The sequence below is a fragment of the Dromiciops gliroides genome, chromosome 2 (assembly GCF_019393635.1).
Source record: "Dromiciops gliroides isolate mDroGli1 chromosome 2, mDroGli1.pri, whole genome shotgun sequence".
NCBI lineage: Eukaryota > Metazoa > Chordata > Mammalia > Microbiotheria > Microbiotheriidae > Dromiciops > Dromiciops gliroides.
Genome location: NC_057862.1, coordinates 595,117,544 through 595,131,921, shown reverse-complemented (window position 1 = coordinate 595,131,921; position 14,378 = coordinate 595,117,544). Strand labels below are relative to the sequence as shown.

General features: G+C 37.1%; 1 protein-coding gene across 2 annotated transcripts in view; it reads left to right on the top strand.

The window, feature by feature from the left end:
• Positions 1–14,378, top strand: part of ACYP2 (acylphosphatase 2) — a 238,704-nt gene that overhangs the window by 29,668 nt on the left and 194,658 nt on the right. For both annotated transcript variants that reach the window (XM_043987620.1, XM_043987621.1), the window contains exon 3: positions 1,766–1,875. In XM_043987620.1, coding sequence (XP_043843555.1) covers positions 1,766–1,875 — 110 coding nt within the window. The remainder of the gene's footprint in view (positions 1–1,765; positions 1,876–14,378) is intronic.

Below are 14,378 nucleotides of genomic sequence, written 5' to 3'. Positions count from 1 at the left end.
TTTTGAGTGCTTCCATGGCCCGAAACCAATTCATATTTTTCTTGGAAGCTTCCTCTGAGGGTGTATTTTGATCTTCCTTGTCACCAAAGAAACTTTCTAGTGTCCACATTTTTTTCTGTCTGCTCATTTTGCCAGCCTTTTTCTTGACTTTTAACTCCTTAAAATGGGGCACTGCTTCCAGGGCACACTGTCCCAAGCTTTAGGGGGTCCCAGGTGGTACAATTTAAGGAGAGACACATTCTACGTTCCCCTGGCCTGTGCTCTGGTCTGTAAGTAACCACAAGTCTGCTTGTTTTTTAACCCAGGAAGAGAATTCTGTTTCACTGTGGTTGCAAGCTCCCGTATGCCTGCGTTCCTTCCCCACCTGGGCCACCACTCAAAACTGCTTCATCATTCTGAGCATGGGCAACACAACAGAGTTCTGCCTCAGTGCCAGCAGAGACCCATGAAATCTCCTCCTGGCCAACCACTTGACCCCCTCACCAATCCATGAGCTGAGTTCCAGAAGTAACTGCTTCCTCAGCTGGTACCAAGGTTCCAGAGGCCTGATTCTCTGGGGCTAGGGTTGGGTCTACACAATGCAGCCCAGATCTGCACTCTACTATCATCCCAGTATAACAGACCTTTCCTGCCAACCTTCTAACCCATCTTTGGCTGGAAAATAATCTGACCTCATCCTTTTGTAGGTTCTGCTGCTCCAGGAATTGTCTTATGGCATTATTTGAAGGGATTTGGATGGATTTGGGGGAGAGCTCTGAGGAGTCAGTGCCTGTCCTCTGCCATCTTAGAACACAATATTTTTCAAAAGTTATTGAACCTCAACTTCTGTTTTCTATCCAAATAAATTAAAATTACACCCTAAATAACAGTTATTAAGATGCAGGGATAGTAGAACACAATGATCACCAGTGCTAATTATCCAGTCAGATATTTTTAGTCTTTCTATCTTCTATCCATATTCTACAAAGCTGTCAGATTGATAACTCTAAAAAAAATAATCTGAACATATCAATCCTCTACTAGAAAATCTTTAGCAGGCAGAGCAGCAAGTTGTCTAGTATACTTTTTCTGCAAGTCCAGAAACAAGAAGAAAATGTCAGAGTAGCAGCCTACCATGGTAATGGTCCTATTATTAAATTGCTGAAGTAGTAATTGATAACATTTACAATATGTTAATTTACTTTCCTGTCTTGGTAGACAATGTATACTGAACATTAGTTTTCTTGGACTGAGGATCTTGTAGTGCCTCCAAATTGTCCTTCTGAATATAAATGGCCATTATTTGAAAATATAAATTTCATTTATAAACTTTTGGTATGTATCCTAGAAATAACATGGAAGTTGCTTTTTAAACAAATTCCCAATTAGCCTGTTTGGAGACAGAGAGTAGTATAAGGGAAAGAACACTGATTCTGGAGACAGATTTTTAGATCTCATTTGTGATGCTTACTACCTGTGAGACCTTGGATAAGTCACTTAACTTCCTGGTTTTCATTTCCCTCTTGTGTATAGTAAGAGGCTTTGACTAGAGGGCATCTGAGAGTTGTTCCAGTATTAGATGGAATCCAGAACAAATACCATCCATTTAGGTTTAATTGAAGTTTTACTGTATTTGAGATATGCAGTGTTCATCATTATATACCTTAAGAAAAAAAAAATCACAGTCCTTAAGTTAGTGTTCTTTGAATTTTAGAACCAAATTTACTATGAATCTAGGCTTTTGATGCCAAGTGTATTTCTCACTCTTCTTTTCCTGTTCATGTAGTACACAGAAGGTGAAGCTAAGAAGATGGGAGTTGTTGGCTGGGTTAAGAATACTAGTCAGGGAACAGTAAAAGGCCAAGTTCAAGGTCCTGAAGATAAAGTCAATTCCATGTAAGTAATAAAATATCTTCAATACTTACTACTTAAAACAGCAAGATTAGTAAATGAAAATATAAAGGCAATTTGTGAAATGTTTTAAAGGTATTTCCAAAAATGAAAAATTAGTCTTTTCCTAAAAACTTCTCATATTATTGTCATAAGCATACTTGCTTAAGCTTGTCAATCAGTTCCATAAAAACAGATTAGCCAAAATAAAATACTCAATGCTGTTGGATTAACATCGCTGGGGTTCAAGTGATATATCTCTGGTGATCAAGTGAACAAGATTTACAGTGAGGTTTCATGATTTTGTGGTAGAATTTGGTAATTAATATTGTGTTAATGCCATTATTGTGAAATTGTATTGGAGAGGGCAATGTTATGTGTGTAATGCCTGAATCATGGTGGAATAGATTTAGTTTGTGAGTTATAATGAAACAAAAAAATGCTTTTTTAATATATAGGAGCAAGAAGAAGATAAGGGTTATAGCTTGAAACTTTGATGAAAGTGATGGCTTCAGGGACATCAGCTGTTTCTGAGGCTTAGAAGATATCTCATTGGTAAATTCCATGAAGTTTTAAGGAACTCGTAGACATTCTCTTCCAATCTCTATTCCAATCTCCATTGGGCCTATTCAATATTTCTTCTTAATCCATTAACATATAATCTAAGAGCTTTAGGGTATGTTAGAGCATGACTAAAGCCAGCCTGACTGATTCTCCTCCACAATATCACTGACAATTAGTTTTCCAGTGTTTACTTAAAGACTTATAGTGAAGGGGAACCTGATACCTCTTAAGGTGGCCCATTGTACTTTTTTGTACAGCTCTAATTATTAATGATCTTTTTTCTTACATCAAGCCTAAATTTCTCTCTCTGTAACCTTCACCCATTGTTCTAAATTCTGCCCTCTATGGTCAACAGAACATTCTTTTTTTTGTTGTTTTTGTTATGCAATGAGGGTTAAGCGACTTGCCCAGGAACACTTAACACAGCTAGTTAAGTGTCAAGTGTCTGAGGCTGGATTTGACCTCAGGTCCTCCTGACTCTAAGGCTGGTGCTTTATCCACTGTGCCACCTAGCTGCCCCCAACAGAACATTCTTAATCATTCTGTCATATTAGAGTCCTTCAAGTACTTGAAGACAGCTGTTCTGGTCTACCAAGTCTCATTTTCTTTAGGTGAAGCATTCCTAATTCCTTAAACCAATCCTTGTTTGGTATATAAGCTTTAGGTTCATTACCATACTGTTTACCCTCATTTTGCAACTCTCCAGCTTATCAAAAGTCTTTTATGTGGTCTGATCAGAGAGTAGTAGTAGTAGTAGTAGTAGTAGTAGTAGTAGTAAGTAGTAGTAGTAGTAGTAGTAGTAGTAGATCAATCACCTCTTTAGACTGAGATATTTTGCTTCTCTATATGCTACCTTATACAGTATTAACTATTTTGGTTGCTATTTCACACTTAAGATTAATAATGAATTTGTAGCCCATTAAAGGTTTTTCAGAAAAATTTCTATCTAGACACACCTGTCATCTTATATTTGTGAAATTAATTTTTTTAAACCCAAGTGTAAGGCTTTGCATTTATCTCCATTAAATAATATCTTATTTTATTTAGACTATTTTAGGTTTTTGAGAGTTTTTTGGATCGCGTCTCTGTCATTCAAAATGTTGGCTGGTTACACCTTTTAGCTCCATGTCATTTGCAAATTGGATAACCATGAAATTCTTGCCTGCAAGATCACTTCAGCCCTGGAACTCACACTTCAGTACCTTCTGTCCCTAAGGCCTCTCCCAGAATGGAGGTGGGATAGTAGAGAGTTCCTCCTAGAACCTCCATTCAAGGAGGGCACCCTGGCCAGACACCCTACTGTATTCTTCTGAACTTCTCTATTTCCCCCACTTCCCCCCACTCTCGCTCCCCCTTTAAGCTTCCTTTTGTGTGTCTTTTTTTCCTCTTAGATTGTAAGCACCTCGTAGGTTGGAACTGTCTTTTTCCTTTCTTTGTATCTTCAATGCTTAACATAGTGCCTGGGACATAATGGGCACTTAATGTTTATTGACTGAGAGCCCAGGAATTAGTTCTGAGGAACAGCATCTGTGAGGAGGTTTGATATTGATGGTGAGTCTCCTGATAAAGGAGACTGAAAAGGAATAGTCAAGTAGGAGAGTCAGGAGAGAGTGGTGTTTGAAAAAAAGAGAAGAGAATCTATGAGGAGAGGGTAGTCAGTGGTGTCAAATGCAGCAGAAATCTCAAGCAGAATAACCATCAGATTTGTTAATTAAGAGATCATTGGTAACTGTGGAGAAAACAGCTTCATTTGACTGATAAGGGCATAAGCCAGACTGGAAGAGTTGAGAAGTGAAAGAGGCAGAAATGGAAATGAACACAAGCAGGTTTTTCTGTGTGTTTGGCTGTGAAAAGGAAGAGAGATATAGAATAGAAGCTTGTGGGTATGGTTAGTTCTAAAGGAGCTCTAAAGAGGATCTGTTGCCATTTTCTATGCCATTTCAACTGCTACCATCACTGGAAGAGGAAGAGATTTCCTTTGAACAGGGTCTAAGGAGTTACTGTCCAGGAACTGTTATGTTAGAAGCAGGGGAACTTAAGGCAACTCTTGCAGATAATTAAATGTATGAAGTAACTGTTTAACAGAAATAACTGTTCTGTTATGTTATGTTTAAAAACAAGATTTATCATGGCCCATGTGGACATACATAATAAAAGTATCATAGAAAGTATCTAGAAAGAGTATTGCTCTCAGAAATAAGTGTAGAAATATAAACATTAAAAGCATAATACAATGTATACATTGATTTTTACTTAAATTCCTAAACATTTATGAAGCACCTTCTATGTGTAGGGCATTATATTGTGTACTGGGGATATAAAGATGATAAACAACAAAAAAGTTCTTGATCTCCCAGAGCTGTCAGTCTTATAAGTGTTAAGGGCTAAAATTCTAGCTAAACTGTCTAAAATATCTAATGAGTGGTCGCCAATAAATTATAAGCTTTAGCAAGAGTTAGACTTTTAAGCATTTATTAAGGAGAATAAGAATTTTGGTAAAGAGAGAGAAAGGCCTAGATTCCTATCTATTAAAGGGAGAGCACATTTCTAGCTCCGCTCTCCACCAGAGTCCAAAGGAAAGAGCCCGAGACTCAGCTCCAGTCTCTTCCTTCCTCCTCCCACTAGCCCGCGTCAGGAAGTGACGCCAAAGAAAAGACTCCTGGTCTTGCCCTCAAAGACCTTCGCTTCATGGGTGAAACTCTTCTACAGTAAGTCTCCAGCAGGTGGCGTCATTCCAATCGTTACAGTCCCCCCTGTTGTTCCTCAAGAAACAAAATGTTTCCTTGACGGAACAGTAAAAAGAATATAATAACTATTGCTAACTAATAATATGTGAACAACAATATAGAAAAGGAAGAGAGGAAAGTTTTGTCCAGAGGGGCGATTTTTTTTTTTGTCCTCATGAACCGACGCTTTGACATTGGTCTTGCAAAGGGAGGGCGCCTCTGCAGAGAATACATGTTACAGATGGTGTATATTATAACAGAAAGAGAAAAAAACCAACAAAAAGAACAAATCAAAACTGTTCATTTAAAGTCTCTGAAAGTCTTTTCTCAGACGTCCTCTAGGTGTAATCGTGGAATGGAAGTCTTTTCAGGGGTTGATGTGTGGATGCTGGTAATCAGCCAGGAAAATTTCCTACAAAATTGAGCTTAACACAACTTTAAAATAGCTTTATCAATAATCAAATCAAACAATGAAAGTTCTCAAAAACATGTCTAAGGGAATTCAGAATCTTAGTTGTTACACATGAAACATATAATAAAACAAAATTGAAACATTCTTTAAAATTATAATATTACTGAGAAGACAATTGCTGTGATATTAATTTTTAAAAATAATTTTTATCTTTGTTTCATCACTTTTTGCATCATCTGCCTAATTATCCTCATGCCATTATGAGAAATTAAAAAATCTAATATAATTGGTAACAGGTGTCAAGGCCAAATTCAACACTGTTATTTATCATGGCACCTGAGATAATTATGGGGGTTACCATAAAAGAACAGAGAAATGATGGGATATGAGCATTCCCACACTTGAGCAATATGTACTGCCCATACAGTATGCCAGGCTTAAAATAGGTGGATGGAATACATGTCCATGCCACCAAACATATTGGAGGAAACTGAGTCAGACTTAATCAGATGCATGGGATTGAGATGTCCATGGCATCAGGCATATAGGAGGGAACATAGAAGCCAGGTGTAGAAGTGAGATGGGTGGGATCAATACTTCCAGCCATCCGTACAATATTGTGGGGAAAAATAAAATAAAATATTAAACCAAGAGAATCCAACCTCAACATTTGTCAAAAGCCGTTCCCTCGGCCATACCTTGACTTCATGCATGTCTCCCCTCATGTGACAGTTCAGTGTCTGCTCTTGTGTGTATTCCTCTTGTGATTGGATGGCATCTTGGCCAACTGGCATCTGATAACTCAGAATAAAGGCAATTAATGTCTTAAATGATAAGTTCCCATAATCCAAGTCTCATATGGATTTAAAAATTGAGGATAATAAATGATTGCAAAAAATGTGAATACATCTTGACTCAGAACAATATATAATTATGCAACAATTTCAAATAATACCCCTTTTTTTTAACTTAGTATACAATTACTTTTTTGAAAAATCTGAACATATTTAAATACAAGTTAAAGCACAACACAATCTCAAAGACAACTTTTACAAATGTTCCCCTCTTTTTTTTTTTTTTTTGGAATATGCTTATCAAAAATAATACTTCTAGAATCAATTTACACTTGCCATGGCAAACAATTTGCCAGGGAAATGCTTTAAAGAGTTTGATCAAATAATCAGTTGAGAAAAAATAACAAAAACAAACAACTCAGAATATGGGAGCACAATACTCCTAGAATTAACATTGTATTATGAAATCAAAACCATGTTTCAAAATTAGATAGATGAATGAATAGAAGAAAATACACGTGGAACAATAAAAGACAGTGAAATTCAAACTAAGGAAATCTAAATGAGCATGAACTTAATATTAATAAGAGTACTATAAAATATAAACTTGATCACATGACTATAAAAAGCTTTTACAAATATTCTCCTTGTTTTAAAAACTAAGTATGACACAATCTCAAAAGCATGAAAATCTCTATGAAAATAAACCCATACCATTAATTTCAAAATGTATATGTAATAGCATAGAAATCCTATGTAACCTCTGAACTGATACTATTACTCTGAGTGAATTCAGAACACTTTTGATTCCGGTATCTAAAATCCCCAATACTCATATCAATACCTTGCTGCTCACTTCTACATTTCTGTAAAATATATACCCTTCCATGGCAAAAGAATCGGAGTCTTGAACTATGTTGATGATTGTCATTCTTATTCAGCTTAAGTTTTTCTTCTTTAACCCCTCTATATTGTCTGTCAGCCTTTTCACCATACAAATGCTTTATAAGATTACTAATTAAAGACAAAAGCAGGTTAGCAAAATTAAGAACAAAACGAGCATATCTGGAATTTAAAGGGTTTTCTAAGGTTGTTTCAGAAGCACAGCCAGGCTGGGGAAGGGCTGAGCCTGAAGCAGCAAATGTAGTTAGAGAAAGTTGAGCATGCGCATTAGATCTTTGGACTTCCCGGGCTGGGGAAGCAATGGGCTTGGCCATGGGAGAAGTAGAGGGTGGGGTCTGGGGAGGAGGGGAGGGACCAGCGCAATTTGAATCAGACTTGATTTTGAACTCAGGCCTGGATTCCTCTTCCCCCACTTTGCCTCCAGGTGCTAGGGGATTAAAAGCTTCTAGAGGGTGGGTCATTGCCTCCAGGCATGCAAAATTAAAGCAACAATTAGTGTTAGAACTGGGAAAAGCTGCGGGAATCTCTTCAGGTTTCTCTGAAAAAGCATGGTTGGGAGAGGGAGAGATATTTCCTTGTGTGAGTAAGTTGCTGGCTCTTTTAACAAAAATAAAAAGAAAAATAGAAAATCCACAAAAACAAAGCATTAACATGATCTTATCTCCCATTTGTCTGGTTAAACAGACTAAAATAAAAAATAGGGTAGTTAGGGAGTTTAAAAGGTCCATTCGAAAAAATTTAAAGGGAAAACACAGCCAGTACACCAGTACTTAGCAGTTAAAGGGAGAGGGAGGGGAAATTTCTTACCCAACCAGAAGATCAGAAGAAGACTGAGGTTTAGCTTTCCTCTTCATGGTCAGCCATCTGTTAAGGCTAAAATTCTAGCTAAACTGTCTAAAATATCTAATGAGTGGTCGCCAATAAATTATAAGCTTTAGCAAGAGTTAGACTTTGAAGCATTTATTAAGGAGAATAAGAATTTTGGTAAAGAGAGAGAAAGGCCTAGATTCCTATCTATTAAAGGGAGAGCACATTTCTAGCTCCGCTCTCCACCAGAGTCCAAAGGAAAGAGGGTGAGAGCGAGCGCCAGTCTCTTCCTTCCTCCTCCCACTAGCCCGCGTCACTTCCTGACACCAAAGAAAAGACTCCTGGTCTTGCCCTCAAAGACCTTCGCTTCATGGGTGAAACTCTTCTACAGTAAGTCTCCAGCAGGTGGCGTCATTCCAATCGTTACATAAGGAAGAATATGCTACAAAAAATGTGATGGGGACAAAGAAGAGATTGGCAAAATCTTATCCTGTATCTCATTCCATGCTGTGTCCTGAAGGACTCTTTCCCCTCTCAAATATCTCTCCACCCTCAGTAGTTTCCAGAGAAGGAGGAAATTTTGATGCTAATATTGAATAAATATTATTCAATTTTAGCAGTTGTTCTAATTTTACTGAGGACATTGATATTAAAGAGTTGACAGAAAAGATGTAATTTATCCTTTTTTAATCGACATTTGGGAATTTTCTTGAAACCTTTTTTTAAATAATTTTTTTCTTATATTTTTAAAATTTATTTTATTTAGTGAGGCAATTGGGGTTAAATGACTTGCCCAGGTTCACACAGCTAGTAAGTGTTAAGTATCTGAGGCTGGATTTGAACTCAGGTACTCCTGACTCCATGGCCAGTACTCTATCCACTGCACCACCTAGCTGCCCCTCTTGAAACCATTTTTACAATTTATGAACTAGCATTCTGTGTTTTACAATCTCTCTCTTGGTAATAACTACAATTCTTAGTTTATTTCAAACTGTTTGAAATCATGTATCGACTGAAACTCAAATAAATTGTTCATTTGCCAAATAGGAACTGATAGAAAATCCCAGGAGATTTTTAAGAGCTCCCACAACCACAAAATCTACTTAACCATCTTGAAAAGAATATGAAAAAGAACAAATCAATTGCAGGGTACTTTACAATAAAAGTCATTTAAAATTCTTAACAGTAATCATACTTTAAGTCTGTAGAAAATAGCATTCTGAAATTAATTTTTAAACAGCAAAACAGATAATTTATTTTGAACATAAATAGAAAGCAAGTTTCAAAACTGAAACATGTTTTATGATACTTGTGTTTTCATTTTTCCATGATTAACATTCTTTTTCTGTTTCTATTAAACCAGTTCATACTTTGTTGAATTGTTTGGAAGGGATCTTAAAGTTAATCTTTTCTCACAATAACTCCATAAAGGCACAGAAATTTAGGCTTGTAGATCTAGGGCTAGAAAGAATTTTAGAAGCCATATAGTTTAACCTCTTCATTTTACAGATGAGAAATCTAAAATTTTTATTTTAGTGGGTAGAGCTAGGTATATCTCATTCAGAAATAAGTGAGATATAAAGACAAAAGGCATCAATGAAATAAAATAATATGGATTGTAACCACCTAGGGCTACTATTAATAACTGTAAAAAAATTAATTATTCATAACTATAACTAACCTAGAAAAGTTGTTTATAATTGGATTTATGAAAAATTATGATTATATGAAAAATGATAAATTTAGAAAAATGATAATTGGGCCATAAGTCCCTTCATGGTCACCATTAAAATGTGGAAATATTTTTGTTAACTAGGGCTAATTTGGGGCAATCTGAAGCTGACTAGAGTACTAATCTGGGACTCTTGACTATTTGGCCATCTGACTTCGTTAATTTAATGTTGGGCCGTTTGTAAAGTTCCACCACACTGCTCCCAAACAGATAGACTAAAGATTAAGAAGCCTCTTAACTAAATAATCCAAGCAGAGTTTATTTATGAGATACTATTTCAAATTAGGAATACAGGGAAATAAAGTACAACCTGACTGCTTTCCTGCAGTCTCTTTCCCACCTGCTGAACTTCTTGAATACAATAAGGGCCTTGGCTGCCTCCAGCCTCAGGGCATGATACACTTTCTATGGTCAGCTCCTTCTAACTCCTCTTAATCTTCACTTTCTCCAACCTGTACCCTGTGCTGACCTGCTTCTGTGCTCTCCGCTGCCTCCCGGTCAGCCCGTCTTCTGCTCCGTCCTTGTCCTTGTCCTTGTCCACGCTCCCCTCTAGTCACCCTCTAGTCCCTCTATCTAGTCCGTCCTCTCTCCTTCTTTAGTTCGTCTCCCCTCTAGTCTCCCTCCCAGGTCTATATATACCTTTTCTCTCCACTCAAATCTCGGGGCTTCCTTCGCCCCCACAGACCAAGCTAATCCGCCAGCCAGAGCTGCAGCTGGTGTGTGTGTGTGGGGTGGGGGGGTGTGCTCTCGAGCCTCATGCCTCAGAACAGGCTATCCAGAATCTTTGGATAGCTCTGCTCAGATCAGAGGGAGCTGGGGCTTTCCCCCCCATCCCCCCAGCTGTCTGACCTGGCGTCTTGTATAGTCCACGGGACTTTTTGCGCTCAGCTGAAGCTGAGGAGGAGGGGGAGAGACCCTGAGGGCCTAAGGCTTTCTAATCTCAACCTAAAGGTAGGGTCCCCAAATCAAAATAAATTTCCACATAACAAAGGTACAAAGAGTGAAAGTATAATTTTTATAAAGTCATGGCAGGAATTTTATCTAAAGGAGAGGGCTTTACTATTCACATCAATTAATGTAATCAGTCAAAAATTCTAGAATGTAGTCACAAGGTATTAAGTGCAAAGGTGGTGACATTTACTTAAGTTTTAATGTGTAAACAAGACTAAGACTCGATTGCTTTTTAAAATAAGAACTCTAATCATAAAGTAGTATGGATTAAGGAGTTTTACTACAACAATCCTAATGTATGAATAAATCCTTAATCTACCCCACTGGTTGAAAGGTAGCTGACACCACATTTTGTGACTGGCTGAGAGAATCAAACATATCTATAAGTCTATGTATAACAAAATATGTCAATGAAAGAGTTAACCAGTTTAGAGGTAGATGAATTCCAACTCATAGTACTTCTGTTTGAGTCTTGGAGTTGGAAGTGGAAGAAATAACAGTATACAGAAAGGGAATCATTCTTTGTGGGGAGGGAAGGAATTTTTGGACTCTTTCTCATCTTCTCCCTGTGATGTTTAAAATCTAAATGTGTGGTCGCCTTAAATTAGAAGCTTTAGCGCCAGTCTTTGGGCATTAAGCATTTATTAAAGCATATAGGTATTCACATGGAGTTCAGAAAGTTAAGAAAAGGCCTATCTAGTGTAGAGTTCCAGCCTGGTCAGGTTCTTCCTCAAGTCCTCAGCCACGAGCCTGCTTCAATCACAAACTGCCCAGCAAACTGAGTGTGGAAGCTTTTTATAGGTCCGGAGCATGGACAGTCCTTACACACTGCTTCAAGATGGATTGGTTAGCATCATCCAAATCCATGGTTCACTGGACTTGAAGGTGGTCTCAAGTTCAAAGTCTTTAGCTTCTGAGAACAATACCTCTTTAAGGGCCAGCCAGGTGTGGTTACAATCTAATTAACTTGAAGTAAGCTAATCAGCAATCACTCTCACTTAATTCAATCAGTTTAGATTAATATCCAGGTGAGCCTTTGAGTATCTGCCAAATCCCATTACTTTATCATATCCCTTATCTCCCATTGACCAAGTCATTGAAAAGATTGGACTAGTAGAAGACAATGCATCTAGCCAAGAGAAGAGAAACATGTCCAAGTGAGGCAATAACTTTATGGATAAAGCCTTGTAAAGAAGTAAAGTGCCATCTATGGACTCCACAGGTGCTTGCTGTGTAAAAACTCTACAAAGGGAGAAAGTATTTTCAGTATCAGAAATTATGAGGTACTCCTTTGTTTTTGGTGTTCTCTACATGTGTATTTTACTGTGATTGTTGTCTTAAGTTTGACCCCACTCCACATAAGTACTTTATGTGTAGTTGTGGGAGAGTGTGCCCTAGGTTTTTGGGGAAAATGTTTCATGCTAACTGCATACTACTGCATCTTAGTAAATGCCTTTGCTAAAAGCTATTTGGATCTATTGTCTGATTGTTAATGGGTAGTGCATTGTTGGGGCCTTATGAAAATCATATTCTGTGTTATCCTTAGAACCCTGACAGTTATAGCTGCTGTCTGGGGATTGAATCTGCTGTTATTAAAAGAATATTAATAGAGTACAATTTTGCTATATGATCTAAATTTTTTTAATTTAAAATTTATAGGATATACATTTTTCTACTATTTCTTAGTGATATTTCCTTTTTCCTGTATTTGACACTTTATCTCAAAGTTTCCTACTCCCCACAGTCCTGCTTGCCTTTTATCTCTATCCATCATGAGTAATATTGTCTTTCTCTCTTTATGCTTCCTTTCTTGTCTCTTTCTTGTCCTTCAGTTCTTCCCTATTTTTCCAATCATGGAACACAACTTTCTCAGAAAATTCTAAAGATCCGTTGGTGGGCGCTTATAAGTTGTATCAGATTACCAACAATAATTGGTTCTTGAGAAGTGACTGACTTTTCCGAGTCCAGTTTTAACACCATGCTGATATTTGAGGTCTGCTAAAATACCTTCAATTATTCACAAATTGTACCTCAACTTGATGAACCCCAAAGTAACCCAAAAAAACTGCTTGGAAGGTGAAGATTTAGCCCAGGACATGAACCTCAGTGGGGATACTTTGAATCTAGTCTTTAAGTTTCATATAGACAAAAAGAGCCTTGCCTTCTTATCTGCACAAAGCTTGGCCCACTGGGGTTAATAAATATGCATGATTTCTCCCATATTACTTTCATTTGACATGGTAGAGAACAGATAGGGAAGAAGAGCAAGAGAAATATGTCACCTTTTGAGTCATGGAACTGGCCCAGAAAGTCATTTCTAAGAAGCTGTAATCATTTGGCTTAATGGATATGCTTTATGTGACATATTTCATGTACTCTAATGGATAAAGTGTAAATGTTTTTTAGTATGAGAGCAGCAATGAGGCTTGTTGAAAACTTATTAAGCAAAAACATGTCTTCTTGTGCTTAATAGCTGCACTTTTAAGTTTTTACTTATAGAAAGTTATAGTAAGTCACCACACATAGGAATGTAATATTTTAAAAATATGTATCATACATTCTTTGCCTACCACGTGCACAGAGGATACTGTGCTAGGCATTGAATTATTATTAGAAAATAATATAAATTTAATATACGGTAAGGAAAGTAAATGTAGAAAAAAGTTTCACACATTAGGTTTCATATGATAGCATATTGGTATAGTATTTCATAGCATATAGAGTAATTTGATAGTTTACAAAGTACTTTCATTATAGCAGTCTTGTAAGTTAAGTATTTTGATTATGAGTACCCCCATTTTGCCTGTGGCAAATAAGCCTCGATAGGTCAGGTGATTTGCCCCCAGTCCTGGAACTATTAAGAGCTGGGATTTCAATCCAAGATTTCAGAAACAAAGCCCAGTGCCCATTTCACTACAACTATGTTGTATTGTTTTTCCCTTTTCCCTTTAAAATAAGAGGATTTCTATCTTTTAAGGGTGCAATATAAAAACCAAGAAAGCAAACTAGAGTTAAATTATTTTTAAAGACATGGGTGTGGTTTCATCTAAAATTATGAAAATATGGAATACAACAGTGACTGTGATTTAGATGAGGCATTAGCTGAAAATTCAGTTGTTGCCAGGCCAGCTACACCCAAGGACATTTTGCAGATGTGTATGTGTATTTTCTTCTTCTGTCTCATTTTCTCAGTTTGAATGACTGATGGCTTTCTTTTGCAAATTGTACTACATGTGTCCAATTTTAGAATTAAGTTCTGCCAACATTTTTTTGGTAGAGGAACATTTTGCAAACTATTAGTCTTGGGTTTTTTTGGTGAGGCAGTTGGGGTTAAGTGACTTGCCCAGGGTCACATAGCTAGTAAGTGTAAAGTTTCCGAGGCTAGATTTGAACTCAGGTCCTCCTGAATCCAGGGCTGGTATTCTATCCACTGTGCCACCTAGCTGCCCCTCCAAACTATTATTTTATTAAACTATAGCACTGCGTTTTGCAAAATAAAACAGGAAACATAGTTCATATTCATGAATAATCATTTCAAATCCACTTATAGCATATATGATTAGACCATGTGAAAACAAAGCACGATTTCTCCTTATATTACTTTCATTTGACAGAACAGA